The sequence below is a fragment of the Symsagittifera roscoffensis genome, chromosome 4 (genome assembly GCF_963678635.1).
Source record: "Symsagittifera roscoffensis chromosome 4, txSymRosc1.1, whole genome shotgun sequence".
Classification (NCBI taxonomy): Eukaryota; Metazoa; Xenacoelomorpha; order Acoela; family Convolutidae; genus Symsagittifera; species Symsagittifera roscoffensis.
Window position 1 is genome coordinate 29926996 of NC_087065.1, and position 21019 is coordinate 29948014.

Genomic DNA, 21019 nt, shown 5'->3' on the forward strand with positions numbered 1-21019 from the left:
ATAAGTTAGAACAAGCAGAAATCACTATGATACTAGAAGAAACAGAAAATCTAAAGCTACAATATGTCAATAACATCCAGACCACCACTGCACAAATAATTAGTATACACGACTCAGATACAGATTTATCCGAAAAAACCTCTGAAATTTTAATTATAAATGAGAAAAAAACCCAAATTTTAAAGGAAAACCATCTGTCAAAAATGGTGCAACTATTGCCGAAGATACGGACACAACATTGCTGAATGCAGACAAAAACAGCAAGACAAGCAAAATAAACCGCAAAAGTACAGAGAACCAAATAACACATTTTTTCAGTAAATAAAAAAAGATCAAAAGTTGCCTAACAAAATCATCCACAGTAAGAATAGTTTTGGAAAACCGCTTCCAGATAATTCAAATTATTCTAGACACCAATCACCTTATAATTCAATTTACTAAGGACGATCACCAAACCAAAGAAAATCACGAAATTTCTCACAAAACAGGTAAAGTCGATCAAACAGTCGAAATAATCAATATAGAAAAAACTATTCAAGATCGACTTCATGCCGACCTGAACTGTCGTTTGAAACCAGTTCCCATTCACACTCCAGGAATAGACACTAATCCAATGATCGATCTAGAAAATCTTCATATAATAGAAACAGAAATTATTCCAACAATAGAAATAGAAACTATTCAAATGATCGAAATCAAAGATATCAAAACAATAGATCACGAGATTTTTCGAACAACAGATCAAACTATCAAAGATCACGTTATAACAACTGTCAAAATAGATCACGCGATAATTCACAAAATCGAAATTCAAATTATAACAATAAACAAAGAAACTACTCTCAATCACCGCATAGAAATAACACACGTTATCAAGATTCTCAACAAAAATATACAAGTAATACATCAGAACATCAAAGTCAAATCAATCAGGTACAAACAACTGAAGAAACTCAATCAGACCCCCCCCCCGTTTTTGATAATACAGAAAGCACAGAATTGCAATTAAACCACATAAATTGCGAATCCACAGACAGTGAAAGCGACACGGATAACGCTATTTCAATTAACATGATACATGTTGAAAATGACTACGAACCCATTATATACAAACAACCAATAAATTCCCATATCTATGAAAATTATGATCACTTTGTCTTGAATTAATAAACAAGACCAATAAACAACAACAAAACAATTGAACAAATAGTAGATGAGATAACAGAAGAAGAACCTGTAGAAAGTTCAATTACAAATCATATTTACCAAAATATACCAAAAGAACAACCTAAAGAAAAGTTTGGACAATCCCACTCCTCCTAGAAAGTTCAAAAAGCAAAGAGCTTCAAACACCAGACCTTGAAATTGATTTTTTAATAGATTCTGGAGCAGAATCAAACATCATCAACATCCCTACTTGGAATCAAATTAAAATCTTACATCCAAAATTATTAACCTTAAAAACAGCAATCAGGCTAGCAACAGCACAAGGCTCAACCTTAACAAACTACGGGAAAATCAAATTTTTCCTTGTTCCCACTTGAACAATGGAACAAAACACACTCTTGAACAAACCATTCAAGCAAACCTTCCATATCACAGATATAAAACATAATATCATTGGAATTCCATTTATTACTAAAATATACCAACTAATAACATTTTAAACAGCAGAATTCATATAAAAGATGAATACACAAGAAAGGAAAACACAGCTTTAACATTCTTCCAAAGAATAAGCAAGCAACCACCATTCTTCTCTAAATTTTACCATATAAATTATCAGGAACGAAAAAACCTGAAACCACTAACTTGAATTCAGACCAATTCGTAAATTTTTTTCGAGTAACAATTTCATCTATCAAGTACATGAAAAACTCAGACTCAGACATCATTTCCTTACATGTCTATAAAAATTCTACACATAAAATAATTCTTCTTCTAGGACTCTTAGGTTATTGTGAGACAAACGCGACAACTTCTCCCTTTAAAGAAGTAGCGTATAGAGTAAACAATATATTACATTTATTAGATATATGTCAATCAACAATTCTTGACGAAAAATTATCAATAAATATTATAATAAGCAATGGAAAACGAAACACAGACTGTTTCACGAAAACATCTTAAATCAAACCAACATTTCAAATATCAAAATATACAGAAGACCAACAAAAAATTCTTAACAATGTTCATTTTTCAACACTCTCAGTTAACACAAAAAGAGTTTGAACAATAAGCCAATTTACTATTAAAATACCCAAAAGTTTACGCGACATCAAAAGTTGATGTTGGAAAAAAAAATTCACCACTACATCTACCTTTGATACCTGATGCAGTTTTCAAAATACAACGAGCAAGTAAAGTTCCAATTCATTTACACGACGAAGTTAACAGACTATTAGACATACTAAACAATATGAAATCATTTCTCCTGGAAACAAAGAAGAACATCCAAAAGGAAACACATTTATAAATCCCGTTATCATTCTGGCCAAAGGAGGATCCTTAAAAATAGTTCTAGATGCGAGATATCTCAATTCCTTCATTGATGAATCTAAATGTAACTGGCCCACTGAACCAATTCAAAAATCTGACAAAAACAAACGGTAAATATTTCACAACAGCAGATAGGAATAGTGCATATAATCAAATGCCATTAGACGAACAATCAGGACGATTAACACACTTTGTTATCGGAATTCAGCAAAATGAATTCATTAGATTATTCTATGGCATCTCCATAGGATCAGCAGCATTCTCAGCTTTCATGAGTAAAATTTTCCGACCACTCATACTCAAGAAAATTGCAATCACATATTTAGACGATGTTTTTTGAAATAACAAACCAAGGACGAAATGTTCACTGTTTTAGAAAATTATCATCAGATATTACTACACAAAAACATGAAAGCAGCCGCAGATAAATCACTTTTTTTTCTATTACGTGTAAAGTTTGTTGGACATATTATAGAAAGAAACGCCATAACTCCAATAAAATCTCGTATAGAAGCAATTGGATAACTTCAACCACCATCTAACAAAAAGAAAATCCAGGAATTTTTTGGAATGTCAAACTTCTGAAGTAAATGCGTATATAAGATGCAATTATACTTAGGACCATTCTATAACATCCTCAGATACAAAACGATTTTGAATGGACAACTGAACACCAAACACGATTTGAAGAAATCAAAACTCTTCTCACAGAACAAATTTCAAACACAATTCCAGAACCGGATCAGCCATTTTATGCAATGTGCGACGCCTCAAATTTTGGCCTCGGTGCAGAATTATTACAATCCCATAATGGAAAAAATAAAATGAATCTCATTTCAGCAAATTCTAGACTATTCCCACAAGCTGAACTTAGACTCTCTACTCTTATGAGAGAATGCACAGCCATAATAAATACACTTACAGAATATGAATTTTTAAAACTTGGATCAAATCATCCAACAGTCTTATTCACAGATCATAAACCCATTATATTCCTATTTACACAAAAATCGAATCCAAACCATAGAGTTTATAGATTTCAATTAATTTTGATGAAATTCCCCAACTTACATATAGTTTGGACAGCAGGAAAAAATCTTGCACTACCAGATACGCCACCTGAATTACTAAAAAGAAAAACAACAGTTGAAATAACACCAAAAAAAAATTTTTCTTGCAAAAGATGAAACTTCACCACGATTAGAATGCAAATATACAGTAACAACTGAAATAGACCAATCACAAATAAACAATTTACAACCTTTTCCACTATATTTAGATTGTCAAAACAACCACTATGAAGTTGATCTACTAGGTACATCTACATTTAAACCAATTCCATACTCATCATGGATTAAAAACAACACTCAACAGAAAAAATTAAGACAACAGTCATCTACAATTAAGACAACAAAAGATCTATTCCCTCTAATAGGAGAAGAAAATCTAACTGATAATATAAATTTATCAGGCCCAATAAATAAAAACTCAAAATACACGATAAATAAATTCTTTAACCTCCATGACCCTCTAGACGCAGTTCCTCTATCAATAACAGAAGTTGAAAACATTTTTCTACCAAACACAAAAAATCACACTAAATTTATTACAGAAACAGCAAAATCTTGACCCAGTCATTAGAAAATTAAAATCTTGGCATAAATATAAAACCAAACCAATTAAAGCTGACATCACAATCCTAGGAATTAAAACACTTTTTAGATATTTCAGAAAATTTAATAACACCTCAATAAACGAGAATACAGACATTTTAGAACACCAAACACCTGATCTCAAAGTCCCTGTCTACCTTTAAGTATTATGCTTATATCTTTCCATACTTCACATACACTACACTCTAAAGGACACTCAGGATCAGAAAAAATATACTCAAACTTCATTCAAAATTTTTACTTTCAAAACGCAACAATTTGGATTCAAGTATTATGCAACGGTTGCATAACATGTCAATTAAATAAACCCTACCCAAATCAAAAGCAAATTGCAGAGAAACAAGATTTTAAAGTACAAAGTCTATATTTGAATCACAGAATTTCATTTGATACAAAAGGATCAATATCACTATCCTCAGAAGGAAACTCATAAATAATGGTCATAGTTGACGCATTTACACACTACGTAGCACTCAACCCAGTACCCAATTGTTATGCATTTTAGGCATACACAGCACTTTATGAACACTGGATAGCAAAGTTCGGATTACCCGAAATCCTTGTTACAGACAATGGCACTGAATTTATAAACAACGAAATTATCACATTATGCCACCTATATAATGTTAAACACAAACCACGTACATCTCATGCACCTTGGACTAATGGACTAGTCGAAGGTATGGACTGCTCATTACAAGAATATCTCAGATGTATCATAAACGGAAACGGCACACGATACACTGAATGGTCAACAGATGTAAAACAGTTCCCTATATCTTATAATTCATAAATCACAACAACTTTAGGACTGTCACCATTCAAAAACCAAAAACCAAGAAAACCAATAATGTTTGCAGCAATTCCTCAAAAATTACACAAGGCTTTTGTGAACCAATTAAAGAATCAATATGTTACAATTTACTACTGCATACTCGCGATGAAGACCACTTTCATCACCCACAAATTTTAAAATTAGCTTCCGGTACACATACCGAATGGATTTTAAACAGAGATAAAAACACAACAAAATTCACCAGAACGTAACAAAAAAATTGTTACAAAGACAAAATATTAATTCCCACAAAAATTCTCGATTTACTCCAGCTACAAATTTAAAATTCGGAACATTCGTTTCAACTCCAAATTTTACAACACAAAAAGTTATCTTTTAAAAATTAAAACCACTCCAAAAAGGACCGTATCAGATAATTGATAAACCCACTAATGTAACAAACAGACTCGAACAAAAAAGAAATTGTTCAACACAGAAACAATCTACCTTATTATCCAAAAGAGTACGCTCTTCGCGAACTAACTCAATTATACTCCTTTACAGGATTAAAAGTTGTTCAAAATAATTCCGATTATAAACAAAACCAAAGCAGTGATATAAACCCTAACCAAAAATTACTAGAACAAAAAAAATAAAACGGAATTAAAACACCAAACATCCCCCAATTTACATAAGAAAAAGATACCTCAAACAAAAAGAAAAAATCGAAAACTAGAAAAAAAACTCTACCACAAGATCAAAACGAAAAGTCTCAACATAGACAATCATTGCGACTCCGAAATCAACCACAAAAAGTTTTTAAAACATTCATTCGGTAATCTAAAGTATTAAAGAAAGTAGAATTTCAGAAACCACTTTAATTTTAATTAACATTTTCTCCTCTTAAAATCATTTTAAACATCAGTACATTTGCTCAAATTTCTTGCTGAAAAAGCTTTTGAACAATCTAGTTCGACTTCAGCCAATAGAAATCTTTCCGAATCATCACCTCATTTTAATACACGACTTCATTAGCCGACAAATAATAACCTTCAAGCGTATCTTTAACTATAACTTCAAGACCTCCAGGTCAAAAATCAACAAACAGCTAAAAATTGACAACTGAAATAAACAAAATCTCATTATTACAACCCTCCCCTATCAAGTAGAACAAAGATTAACAATATTTTCCCAACTTAGACCTCAAAATTCCTCCAAGCAAAAATATTAAATTAGCCTAAAGTACAAAATTTCTCTTAGATACCCCCAACCATTCAATAAATAAAAACAAAATTAGGAAGACCCTTACGAGACTACAAAACTTCCCCTCAAGAAAAATTGCCAGAACCCAACCCACTTGCCAAAAAACCAATAAATAATCGGACCACACTCGAATTTAGCCTCAAAAAATAAAAAGTACTTCGACGGAACGAACCATTTCTTCAAATGCTTCTTTCGCAAACAGTAAACCATATTACAAACATACTTTCAATTTTTTTTGGAATGATTTCAAATTTTTCCAAACTCTGGATAATATTAATAGCCGATACCATAGAAATATTCATCCTCCTCCTGATAGTTTTTGCAATTTTTTCATTTTTGCAAAATTCTACATCAATTTTGCAAAAATCCTTGATCACCTACTCAGGTACGATAATTCAATAACTATCTAAATGTTTCAACATCTATTTAGTAGAAACGATGTTTCTCTACTTTTCATAATTTTTCTCACATTTCTGACATCCCTCATAATGACAATATGAAAATGTATAAAAAAGGCTATCATCACTTTCGCATTGGCAACAAAACTTTTAATTCTCTTCATCGAAGAATACTACAATAAACATAAAAATTCTTCGTAAATACTCATCTTTGAAGTTTTTCCAAAATCGCTAATCAACAACCCCCACACCAGTCCTCACCAACAATATCCCAAGAACCTCCAACAACGCCAACAAATATTCAAACGAATAACCTCCAGTCATCAACACGCATCTCTCTTCAAGACAATCGATATACTTTTGAAGAAAGGCACGCATGATTGTCTGAACCACTAGAACCAGTCGTTCGCCACGCACCTCTAAGCGAACCACAATACGAACCAACATATAATATATTTATCCCTCTCCAACAAGATCTTAATAGAGCAAGACACTAAAGCCAAAATCAAAACACGATCGAAATAAATCAACCAATTATACAACCAAGACGAAATAGAAACTTACAAACCCTCAGAGTACAATTCAATATACCTCAGTCACCAATAGCAAATCCTATAGACCTCTGCGGCAGTACAAATCAAAGCACTCCCCCAACCGCATCACAACAAAGCACTTCAAATATACCATCAGATTCTTTAGGTTCATCTCCCACATCAACAAATTCGAGAAAATCCTTTTAATCCCCCAACTACTACAGAACGTCTCCCATATTGGGTGGCACACCTACACTCAAGGCGAACCAAATTTAGTTAACGACCCAATTGACGTCTCATCTGACACAAGCTTATCACTACCAGAAATACTATCATTTCCCTCAACCCCCTCCCTAAGTCAAATTTCACCAACACCATTTTATTTTAAATTTTCCTACAAATCTGGACGCTCGATACGGAGAACATTCATTTAACAATATACCCCTACGATTAGACTGGAATACAATCGTAGCACCCCCACCACTATTTGGTCAACATCACAAAAGCAACAGATTACACAACTGGTCACTAAACAGATTACAATATAGACACGATATCCACAAAGACATACAAGAACTTAACAGACAAAAACTACAACAAGATCATTCAACACTTCAATTCGAAATCACAGTAAGACTAATTAATATAATTCAACGTCCCTTACCCTTATCCCTACAAATATAACAGCTCAATTTTTGCCTCCTCCATTTATTACAACAGAAATCATTTACAAATACGATAGATACACCAAAAAGACAATCGGATATATAACTTTTCATAATCCATACTCCGGATTATCATGTACACGTATATTTTAAAGATACTCATAATCCAGACCCTTCTTTTTCTCAGTTTTTCAGAACCAAATCACAATCCTTGCCCCCGAACAGGACCTCAGGATTTACTAGTCACACACTATAACTGTGAAGAAAACGAACAAAAAACACTACATAAATACGCAATAAATCAAGTCACACAATGCGAATCCGAACCACAGGCTATAGAAACCACAAACATTATAGCCACACTCTACCCGAAAGCACGAGCTACAACACAAAATAAAACGATTAGATCATGAATCTTTCTACCAGAGCAATATCGAAAGACTTTTACATCTCAACCCTGACTATTGTGAAAACGAACGACTAAGAATAAATATTACATCAAACAAAGGCCCAAATCGAAATTTGGTAAACTTTCAAGTTTTTCCAGACTCTGCACATCAAGCCGAACTTGAAAGATACCAAGGCCATATTAGACTAGACGATCAATTCCCATTTCACGGTGCACACGGAAGATAAACTTACGATCTTCAAGATAAAAATTGGATACCACACATTGGAATAAACAACCCCTCAAATTATAAAGCAGACACAAAAAATAAAGGATAAGGATATCAAGAAATAATGCTTGTTGATTGGAAAATACAACTTGAAAAAGTACAATTGACACGAGATCTAAAAGGTGACACTAAAATTTATCAAGGAATCAGACTTCCTTGCAAAAATGACCAAGTATACTGCGATCCCACTACACGAACACAAGCAACAATTGTTTGGTTTCCTGAAGACACATGTACCACATTTCAATTGAGAAAAATACACGCTAGAATGATAAAATTCCATCAAAAATATTTTGTTGAATCCATTCCGTATGAAAACGTAAACCCTGGAAAAATCAAGCATAGTAATTAAAACCTTAGAAACATTCACAATATAGAAAACAAATTGACACGTTTCCAAAATTACCCGGAAACAGAACTAGCAGGTAAATACAACAATCCACTTGATAAAACAATATTCAGAAATTCTTGTTGGATATGAACAAGGTTTCGACATGAATACAGAAAAAGTCATAAAAAATCCACGCGCAAGACATCATACAACAAATGACGAAAACCCATACATCCCAGTAAACCTTCTCAAAAATACAGGAAACCTTTGTGGAAAAGTAAAACCACAAGACAAAGATAGTACACGCCTACAAGAACTATCACTCATGAACAACTTCTATTTTGGCGCAATTCATTATGAAATACATCTAGATATGAAATTAGATTATACAATAAGCAGAATTTTTCGAGAAATGTCATTATCGGAACTAGAAACACTACATCAATTATGCGAACTTGAGAGAACACAAATACTACAATCACTTGCACTAGCAGTTCTAAAAATACCTTATGCAGCATTTTTATTATCCGAGAACAGATCAAATTTCATTGATTTTGAAAGAAGCATCCTATGGTATTACACTTGTACCAAAAAAGTATCTCCTTTATATGTTTTTTAAGATGCCACAAAAGAGTCCCCATATTCTATAGAATTAAAGTACATTTTGTCGACACACTTCCACGAAGAACTTATTTTTGGGATACAGCAGGCCCCTGTGGATCTTCTCACTCCATACGCTACACTCATGCAACCATTAAAAAAGTTTTCCCCGAAAGCATTAGAGCTATTGCCCGCAGCCCAAATATCGATTTACAATCGATCGGCATATACTTCAAATCTGACATTCAACATCACATTCGTACACAACAATTTCAAGAATTACTCGCAAAAATGGACACAATACAACGACATTCTACGGATCAAAACTTACGCAAATTTGCAGAAACAGCAGTTTTTTCAGACATTTAAGAACAAGACTATAGCGGATATTTTAAAGATATCAAAGATTACTTTTATCTCAATGGCGAAAAATACAGACGACAGGATATATCACCAATCAATATTTTTAGCTTTGTAAATTTGAAAAATGAACTTTTGGCCTTTCTAGGATGGCCCTATTACATCCTAAAAAGATTGACTATATTATACGCAATGTTCAATTTTCTTGGATTTCTTTTCTCTTTGCTAAAAGGAATCTATAACACATGTGCTATACACACACAGGTAAACAAACAAGCAAGCGTAGCACGCATAGTCTTTGCAGATTTTTGGAATTTTCTCTAAATCAATAAATAAAACAGTTTTAGACGCTCAAATAAAAAAATATAATACAAAGTTATCAACTACACCGAATTTATATGACGATTCACAAAACAACACAAATACAACACCTACGGCGCCACAATTACAAAATCTAAATCATAATTATCCATTATCGTTAGTACCACAAAATTTTAGAAACATAACACTGTCAGATCTCATATCCTCAAGACAAAATTACCCACAAAGCCCAATTCAGCACATAGTAACACAACAATCTCATATTGACGACACATACGAACAAATAGTTGAACGACCACATGCCACTAATTTTCGTTCTCAGAACAACCATCGTTTTAGCCCATGATGAGCCGCTAATTTGGATCACTCCATCGCTCAACTTCCTACCCAGCCAACCTTCAAAACAACATCCCTGTCATACCACTTTTTGCTTTCCCCCACCTGAATCACCTCATGTTAACATTTCATCCGGCATGGATTCAGACACTAATTCAAATATCACTGTATATCATACTATTTCATAATTTGAAAACTCAGATCAAGAGACCCCTGATGAATTTGGTAAATTCGAACCCAGCCCATCTACATTTTGCCAACCCCCTTTTCAACCCCTTCACTCCCAAACCAGAAACGAACCTCTCTCGACTCCGTATTTCATTTCCAACGTGACACCCTCATATTCCTTCTTAACCAGTCAAAGATCTAACAATAGTAGCCCCGAAGACACAAATGTCTTATGAACTAGACAATCTAATCACCAAACCTATCAACTCCCATCCTCTTCAATTTACACCCCTTCGCTAGCTCAAACTTCCACGTCCAACCCATCCTTATCCAGTACAAACCGAGCATACAGAACCTTCAAAAGAATATCACCCAATCATCCATTCCCCTCTCACCCAGGAGCAGCACGAACATATATTAATCATCCAAATCACACAATTACTAAAGAATTCCTAAAAATATGTTTACCCTTTTTTCCCCAATATACTTATGCCTAGTCAGATCCTAATGATGAACACCCCAATTATGTTGATGAGCATGTCTTATACCCAACCCTCTCTATGTAACAGAACCAATGATCACAGCAACCGATCAGAAATCACGATCCAATCTCCCGAAACCATCGCGGCAAATGGTCACAACCGAACAACAAGTTCTTATCGACGATTCCAGCTTCCTGGAGCTTCCAGAAAAGATCCTTCTTCCTGAACGGAAAAGGCAAGATGCTCGCAAAAGAACGTCATCATCCATCCTCCATTACAGTAGAACATTGAAGAACAAAAACTCTGTAAACCCCGGATGGGTGGAACCAGATCTAAACTAGATTTTATTTTTGGATATTATTCTGATATTTTATCCCTATAAAATATTGAATACTAACCAATCATAATCCATCAAACTAACAACCCAATTATTTGTAAGTGCTGAAATTACTTGTAATTTCAGCACCAGAGAGATTTGAATTTAACTTAGAACTTAGTTGTATTCTCCAAGAGACCGACTCGTAATTAACCAGTATACCTTAGATCTATTGAAACTAGGAGATATAAGAGTAAGATTAAGATTGGTATTAGACTAAGAAGTTGCACGAATCTATCCGGCCGAAAATAAGATAGCGTGACGAGCAGACGGTGTACCTTATCTGAAATTACTCTATGAGTTAACCAATAACACCTAACTCAATACGTTGAAGTTCAATTTTTTTTAACCGAGCCGAAACTAATAATTTTTATATTCCTGGTACTATATATTTCATCGTGATACTACTAATCTTTTCAAAACTAAGTTGCATATGTAGGGTTGATGTTTTGTAGCAGGCAGCATTGGTAGCTCAATAGCGTTTGACTTTCGGTTACGAATCAGTTTGAACAGCTGATGCTTTTTAATTGATCATATCAACTGAAAAAAAAAACAATTTATTTCATACAAGTCTTTTTTTAAGTCTTAAGTCTTGTTGATTTTTTTCGGCTCAATGGTTTTCTGCTGAAGTATTTCTTTTTCTCCGAAGTTTGTGTGGTTCTGAATAGTTTCAATTTTCACCATTGTACTTCAGTTGGGTTTTCAAAAGAGTACAGGTGTGGTAGTTAAAATTGAAAATTAACATCGAAAATAAAGGAAATATATTTTTTTTCTGGCTAATCAGCTTTCTGTGATTTTTTTTTCTTAGTTCGTGGCTTTTGTAGGTTGACTCGATTACCCAGATTTGTAAGAAGCAAGTCAGCGTACGAGGAAAAAGCAATTTTTGAAGAAAAAAAATTCACGATAGAATCAGTTTTTGTTCCGACTTTCGATACGAAAGTAACGTAATATTTGTGCTCGGGGTGGGTTTTTTTTTCTTCAGACAAATTTCGACTTTTTAACTAGCCATTTTTGACGGAATTTTTTTTTATCATTCAAAAGGTTTTGTTGTCCTGAGCTTAAATTTGAAAAGATATTTCACCTGTGATCATTTTTCGTAGAGTTATGAGGGTTTAAAGATTGCCACTTTGGCCATTTTGACCAATTTGGGACAATTAACGAGCGATATAATTCGCGCTATTAACGCGTAAGCGGAGATTTAATCCGTCTTATAAATCGTTCCAAATTGGTTGAACGAAGCTTATTTGCTATAATTGATTTGTTACAAGGAACGAAATCTCTCTTTTTAAACCTTATATGGCGTGTGGGGGGATGATTTTCACAAAAAATTTCAAATTTTAGAAAAAATTTTCATTTTATTTTATTTCATTTAAATTTTTTATGCTTTTACTGCTGCTCCATAAACCTGCAGTCGGAACATTCAGGGCTTCACCCTGATACGAGCAGTCTTGTTATCTTTATGTGCTTTAGTTTCACGCATTTGTCCAAGCTAAAATGTTTGGGCTTTAACATAGTAGTCCCTGTTTATCCCTTAGGCTCGAGAAGAGTTGTTTGGCTCTCTTTTTTTGTAAAAAAAAATATTGTATAAAAGATAAAAGCATTGTTTGGCGTCCGACTAAACAGACCGTTTTTAATCTTGGGGATGTCAAAAAAAGTCTCAAATGAATTTTAACGTGTGTTCAGCTGTCGGGAGTTGTTCTTGTGGTTGGGTTATGTCAAGTGCGCTCTTTCTTCCCATGTCAAGTCGAGACAGTAATCACCAGCTGTGCTACCCAATGGTCTGTGCCTGAAGGAATCCTTCTATTGACAATGGTGAGGCCACGTTATTAAATCATAATGAAGCACTGACTTTAATCAATTGACTTTTCGGCAAGAATTAGTCATTTTTGCGGCAGCCAATTATCTTAACTCACGGTTTTGGGATGCATATTTTTTGCACTCAGTTTTGGGTTGTGGAAAAATTCTAAAAATTTTTTAAAAGCTGGAAAGACTATCGAAAACGAACGGTTATATATAAATAAACATAATATATATATTAAACAAGACTGCTCGTATCAAAATCCTCACCCCACACGCCATATAAATTACAAAATGACAGATTTCGCTCCTGGTAACAAATCAACATGGCCAATAAGCTTCTTTCAACCAATTGGAACGATTTATAAGACGGATTAACTCTCCGCTTATGCGTTAATAGCGCGAAATATATCGCGCGTTAATTGTCCCAAATTGGCCAAAATGGCAATCTTTGAACCCCCGTAACTTTACGAAAAATGATCACTGGTGAAATATCTTTTCGAATTTGAGCTCAGGACAACAATACCCTTCGAATGATATAAAATTCCGTCAAAAAAACCTACCCTGAGCACAATTATTCCGTTACTTTCGTATCGAAAGTCCGAACAATAAAACGGATGTTGTTATTCCGACCACCACTAAAGGGCTATGGTGTGTAGGGCGTGTTTTTCGTAGACATTATGACCACCTCATTGAAAGCTAATTGAATTGCGTATGGTTTTAAGTGGGGTACTTTATTAAAGCCCTTGGCTTCAATGGTCTGAATATTGCCGGTTCTCAGGCTAAATTAGACAAAAATTGATGAGAGGCCGAGTTCTTTGCTTAATTTCACTGCAAATTTAAAGTCAATTGAGCTATTGTTTTCTCACATTATTGTTCCGACTTTAAATACAAAAGTAACGGAATATTTGTGCTCGGGGTGGGTTTTTTTCTTCAGACAAATTTCGTCTTTTTAACTAGCCATTTTTGACGGAATTTTTTATATCATTCGAAAGATATTCTTGTCCTGAGCTCAAATTTGAAAAGATAATTCTTTGTAAAGTTACGGGGGTTAAAGACTGCCAATTTGGTACAATTAACGAGCGATATATTTCGCGCTCTTAACGCGTAAGCGGAGAGTTAATCCGTCTTAAAAATCTTTCCAAATTGGTTGAAAGAAGCTTATTTGCCATAGTTGATTTGTCACAAGGAGCGAAATCTATCCTTTTGTACTTTATATGGCGTGTGGCAGTATGATTTTTGTTTAAAAATTTCAAATTTTAGAACAAAAATTTCATTTTGTTTTATTTCATTTAATTTTTGAATGTTATTACTGCTCCAGAAACCTTAAAAAGCAGTCGGAACATTCAGGGCTTCGCCTTGATACGAGCACTCTTGTTCCAATTTGTCTCCCAGTTCAGTTACCCTTAGTTTAATAACTAAAAAAGTTACAGACAATTTAGAGAAAGGATAAAAAAAATAGCGATGTTTTTTTTTAGTTTTGTTCCGACTTTCAAAGAAAATGTCCGAATATTTGCGCTCGGGATGGTTTTTCTCTTCAGAAAATTTGTGACTTCGTAATTAGCCAGTTTATGCAAAATGTTTGTATCATCTGAAAAATGTTGATCTTGTGAGCTAAAACTCAAAAAACTGATTCACATGCGATCATTTTTTGTGAAGTTACGGAGATTTGAAAGTAGACAAAGTGGGACAACAAAGCGCGCTATATTTGTACGCGTAAGAGGAAAATTCGGCTCAGAAAATATTCCAAACAGAATTGAGGCAGGTTATTTGTACCAATCGTTACGTTACTATCACTTTGTATTTTAGATGGCGTGTAGGCGATGATTTTCAGAAAAAATAAAATTTGTGGAATTTTTGTTAAAGTTTTTCAAATGAAAGCTAATCCATAGACCTTATAGGGCAGTCGGAACATTCAGGGCTTGGCCATAATAAGAGCGTTCTTGTTTTCTTCGTACATTGTGCCAACACTTGCACAGCAACTGGTTCTCGAGGTTATCTTCGCAAATCCAAATTGAATTTCGTTTTAATTGTCTGTAGAGCCGAGTTGTATTCTTTGTGAAGAAAGCTCCGAAGCAGCACTCTGGCTTAACGGTACGTCAGAGAGAGAAAGTATCCCTCATCACTTCTCTGTGGTCAGTTTTAAGAGCCTACTCTGGGAAACTTGGTCTGCGACTACTGGACTCTTTGCAGTATGGATCTTTGCAGGCCAGGACTCGATGGGGTGCATCTCCCCACTACGCCCGCCACAGTCCACAGAATCAATCCAGCCATAAGCATGACTCACTCAAGAGATACCGGGTACCTCTCCAACTGGTGAGCATTGCATTCACTCGTATCACAAACGTCAGTTTAGTTACGACGAGAGAGGTGGGTTGATGACATGGGTAGAATTGTCAAAACTTATGATATATTCTTGCACATAAAATTGCAAGCACAAAATCGTGCTAAATTATTGCATAAAAATACGTTAGAATATTGGTGATCGGGCTTAAGTGTAAGAAAAGATCCCTGAAGCTGTGCTACTCTCAATTATTATTTTAAAATTCTTAAGTTGAGAGTTGGTTTGATAAATTGTTGTTGTTTTTTAAAGGAGTGTCTGATGGATGAGCTGGAAAAACAGGTGGATGAGTTGATGAGCCGCACGATGACTCTGGCCAGCCAGCTGAACTCAGCGGCAGCTACTGATGCCTCCCATTCGCGCCCACACTCCAGGAGACACTCGCGGCCACTGAGCGTGGGAGGGGGCTGGTTTTTCCCGACTCTAACAGGACCAGACTACTCGCCTTGTGCTACTACTGCTAGTCATCGATCGTCAGTCGTATCCCACAGTCCCTACAGATCTCGTCTTCTTCCCTTGCACAGTTTGACTGACACAGAAGCAGAAAATGCAAATGACTACTCCCCACTACCTACAATAGCATCAATGGTCAGTGCTCATCATCTCACATGCGCGCTCTTGGTGTTCATTACTGAGTAATTGTTTCGAATTTCGATACGAAAGTAACGGAATATTTGTGCTCGGGTGGGTTTTTTTTCTTCAGACAAATTTCGACTTTTTACCTAGCCATTTTTGACGGATTTTTTTAATATCATTTGAAATGTATTGTTGTCCTGAGCTCAAATTTAAGAAGATATTTCACCTGTGATCATTTATCGTAAATTACGGGGGTTTAAAGATTGGCATTTTGGCCAATTTGGTACAATTAACGCGCGATATATTTCGCGCTATTAACGCGTAAGCGGAGAGTTAATCCGTGTTAGAAATCGTTCCAAATTGGTTGAAATAGCCTATTTGCCATAACTGATTTGTTACAAGGAGCAAAATCTGTCCTTTTGTACTTTATATGGCGTGCGGGGGGATGATTTTCATTAAAAATTTCAAATTTTAGAAGAAAAAAATTTTCTTTTTAAATTTGAAATTTATTTTAATTTATTTAATTTAATTTTTTAAATGTTATCACTGTTCCAAAAACCTAAAATGGCAGTCGGAACATTCAGGGCTTCGCCCTGATACGAGCAATCTTGTTGAAGATTTGGTTCCTACTTTCGAAGAAAGAGGAAGAATGTTTAGGCTCGGGGTGGTTTTTTCTCCAGACAAGTTTCGAGTTTTTAACCAACAATTTGACATAAATTTTATATTATTCGAAAGATTTTGTTGTCCAGAGCTCAAACTTGAATTTTTTTTAAATTTGTGATCATTTTTTTTGTAAAGATAAGGGAAAGGTAAGATAAGTTATGGGGGTTTAAATATTGCCATTTTGGCCCATTTAGGTATATTAATGCGCGATATATTTCGCTCTATTAACGCGTAAGCGGAGATTTAATCCGTCCAAGAAATCGGTCCAAATTGGCAGTTTTTCATGCTATTATTGCTCCATAGACCTTAAAAGGCAGACGGAACATTCAGGGCTTTGCCCTGATGCGAGCAGTCTTGTTGTTCCGACTTTCGTAACGAAAGTAACGTAATATTTGTGCTCGGGTGGCTTTTTCTTCAGACAAATGTCAAATTTTTAACTAGGCATTTTTGACGGAATTTTTAATTATCATTCAAAAGGTTTTGTTGTCCTGGGCTTAAATTGGAAACGATATTTCAACTGTAATCATTTTTCGTAAAGTTATGGGGACTTAAAGCCGATATTGAAAAACGAAAATTCAGGACAGCTCTCAAAACAAGAGCAGTTGTGGCAGATGAGCCACCCCGTCAAAGATACATCAACAGAGAGACTGCTGCAGTAATCCCGAGCTATTCTGCCAACCAGAGGACGATTAACAGATTAACACATGAGCCAAAGCGTCTGGCGTCACATTCAGTCTACCGGGAATACAAACAGGGAAATTTCAAAAATTGAGCTAGACCCGATTTGAAAACGGCAAAATTATCAATTTAATCAAATTTTTCCCATCTTCTTCCCTTTTGGCTCAATCAAGTCAACGCATTTCAACTTTGCCGAATTTTATGTTTTTTAATTTCAATTATTGACTAAATTACGACTAATTTATTTGTCGGACCCGAGATTGGAACTTCAGACCTTTTGACCTTGAAGCTTACGACTCCATCGCTCGGCCAAATGCGCTTTCAAATTTGATTTTTCTTGAAAGTTTTGTCTCACTTTGACTGTTCTATGGCTAATTGGTACGCATAGAATCTGATTAAAGAGCGATCAAACAACCTCAAAAGAACAAAGCATTAAAAATCACAAGGTCAAATCAAAGAAATTATTTTCGCAAAACAGTTGAGGACATTTTTGTCTGGAACATAAATGTCTGGTACAATTTTAAAATTTTGGACTGTTTTGTCAAGGACAGAAATGTCTGGGACACAAATGTCTATGCACCAAAAATTGCCATGTTGGCCAATTGGGACAATTAACGCGCGATATAATTCGTGCTATCAACCTGTAAGCGGAGGGTTAATTGGTTAAAGGAAGCTTATTGTCATAATTGGTTTGCTAATAGTAGCGAAATAGATCACTTTGTACTTTATATGGCGTGTGGGTGGATGATTTTTACAAAAGTTTTCAAATTAAAGAATTTTTTCCTTTTTTGTTACATTTAATTTTTTCATGTTATTACTGCTCCATAGAACTTGAAAGGCAGTCGGAACATGCGGGGCTTCGCCCTGATGCAAGCAGTTTTGTTAAATTTTGTTCCTAATAATGTATCTGACATCAAACTTTGTTGAATCAATTATTTCAATTGTCTTTGATGTATGAGATTAATGTTTCCCGGAGTCGTTTTTAGCAGCGCAGAGCAATCTCGTGTGACCAGAACGAAATCTGCTCCTTGGGTAAAAAGAGCCGGAAAAGAATACTTGGCTCTAAGGCGAAGCTGCACACTTCTAGAGGAGGCGAAGACGTTAGTGCTTCCTTTTCCTCCTCGCCCTCCCATGGCTTCACTCTGATGCAATTGCGACTGTTGGCCAGCAGCACTGCCAAATTGGACGATAAGTCCAGAGACAATGTGCTGTTAGTACTTTTCATGAGGCATTTTTATACATTCATCTTAATTACTTCGTTTCGGAAAATATGAAAAACTAATATTGAATGGAAGCTTTGATCAGAACCTTTGTTCTCTTCTTTCTGCACAAATCTGCCAAGTTTTCCAATGGTAAGACAGTCATAGTTTTTGTCTTTATTCAGCTTTGGGATATTGCAATTTGAGATCAGTTTCAAAATGCCCGCTAGTTAGTATTGCGTTTTGCTCCTCTGCTCGCTAGTTTGGCTATGTAAGAATTGGCATCCGAATTGGTGTAGCCATGAATTTTTGCTGTTGTCTTTCATCCATCTATCTCGCACTCTTCGTGTAGTTGTGTGCTGTTGTCTTGTCTGTGTGTCCTGTGTATATGCTGTGTTGTTGATGCAGGGAGTGTCTGGAGGAGGTTGTGTACAACAGACTGTGTGGTCACTGCATGCCATGTGAGTCTCTGTTCGAGAAAGAGTTCGAACTGCAGCTGCTCCTAGACTACCTCATGCCAGGTGCAGATGCAAACAACTAGTCAATCAATCATTCCTCATCCTTAACTCTCATTTGTGATGGATGATCTAAAAAGTCAATGTATACTTAAGTGACATTCATGCTTTTTTCAATTTTTCGTGAAATGAAAATACCGGATTACCTGAGAATGGAGAGATAACCATATGATTTGATGCTAGTGAGTTAGATGTTTTTAGGGTGTTTGTTATATGTGATTGTTAAGATCGTTTTTTTACGCGGGTTCTACAAATATGCGGGCTTTGTGTTTCGACGACAAACTAATGTTGTGCCCCTAAATTGAGATGTTTATGCTTGCATGAGCTTCTTAATTCCTCAAAGCGCTTCTGGCGTTTCTTATCTCATCGAGCTTGCGACTGTTTTTACAGAAAATGAGAGTGACAACTACTTGTCGTCTCGATCTGTGGGAATAGACATGTACTCGAGTGGTGTTGCCAGCAGTCCCCTTGTGCGGATCGGGTCCAGGAGGAGTAATGGGACGGGAGTGTCCTCGCGACGCAGCCGCAGTCACAGTGCGGCTGCACTGGTGGCGCTCGATTGGGCTGACGGCGGGGAAGAGGGTGGGGTGGGTGTAGGAGCGAAAGGTGTGAGTGGGTGGGGTGAGCTGAGAAGTGTATCCAGTGAAGATAAGCTATCAGTTCTATCCAGGGCCGCGGCCGATCAGCCAGATGGTTTAGTCCAACCAATTAAGGTTTGAATTTTTGTCTTTTCTCTTGCATTTTTTCTTTTTGATGCCCTTAAAACAAGTAGAGTAAATTACAAACTGCATTTAGCAGTATCGTTTTTTTATCTCCAAGTCTTGATGAATTTCAAAAAAAGGGTACAGTGAATAGGGCTCATGATATTGAACTTATATTTGGAACCATTCGCTGTTTGTTCCAGATCGTGTACCCTTCATCTTCGTACGAGAAGTCTAAAACTGTGAAGCTGCATCGACTGTGTCAGGAAAGTGTGCACAGCTTTCATGCCCGACCACGACCCACTGACCTTGCGAACACATCTGCCGTGGAAGCACTAGCGGCCGGCATCAGGCTACAGCAGCTGCACTCTCGCAACAACACACGAAGTCAGAAGCAGCGAGGAGTTACAACTGCCGACTTGAAAGCTGAAAGTGCATCTACGATTGAACTACGCGACTTATCGGCAAATCGAACAAAACTGCATCGAACTCGCACGCTGAAAGGGGGCCTGTTTCTGGACAAACTCTAAATCTTTTACACAAAACAGTTCAATTCTTTAAATCAGATCAGTGGCAAATTTACTACAAAGCCTATCCTCCCTCAGCATTGTTTCTCGAAACACAAGATGCAACGGTCTTCCTTCTAAATACTTTTTTGCCTCAAATTTTGAGTTTGAATGCGAGATAATTTATTCTTTGTAAAGTTAGCGAATACGAGTGCACTAACTATGACGATGAAAAATTGTGCAGGTCTTAGATAGCCCTACTCATCGTTTTTCTGAAACAGTTTCACTCAACACTCTTTTATTTCGAAAACGTGTTACATTATGCATAACATAATTTAGGTATATTGTCAATATAGTTTTGTTAGCCCATCATAGTATTTGACCTGACACTATTCATGGTGTTTTTGTTGTGAATGGCACCTTAGAGAAACATGTTTTATCGAGACTGTCACGCGCTAACTCTGGCCGTTTTGTTACAATCCAAAACTTTAGTTAGTTAGAATGAAATCTGAAATGAAGGCGGGAGAGGTTTCCATGCTTGGGTTTTTCTTGGTCTAGGACAACAGGGGCCGGCGGGACTTCGAGC

The 21019-nt window shown here is 35.7% G+C and overlaps 1 protein-coding gene across 1 annotated transcript in view; it reads left to right on the forward strand.

Moving 5' to 3' along the window:
* LOC134843761 (uncharacterized) overlaps nt 1-20766 on the forward strand; it is a 103025-nt gene extending 82259 nt beyond the window's left edge. The window contains exons 34-40 of the mRNA XM_063860024.1: nt 13141-13269; nt 15295-15570; nt 15848-16183; nt 18499-18722; nt 19120-19232; nt 19617-19939; nt 20131-20766. Of these exons, the coding sequence (XP_063716094.1) occupies nt 13141-13269; nt 15295-15570; nt 15848-16183; nt 18499-18722; nt 19120-19232; nt 19617-19939; nt 20131-20457 (1728 nt within the window). The 3' untranslated portion in view covers nt 20458-20766. The remainder of the gene's footprint in view (nt 1-13140; nt 13270-15294; nt 15571-15847; nt 16184-18498; nt 18723-19119; nt 19233-19616; nt 19940-20130) is intronic.
* Nucleotides 20767-21019: the final 253 nt, after the last annotated feature.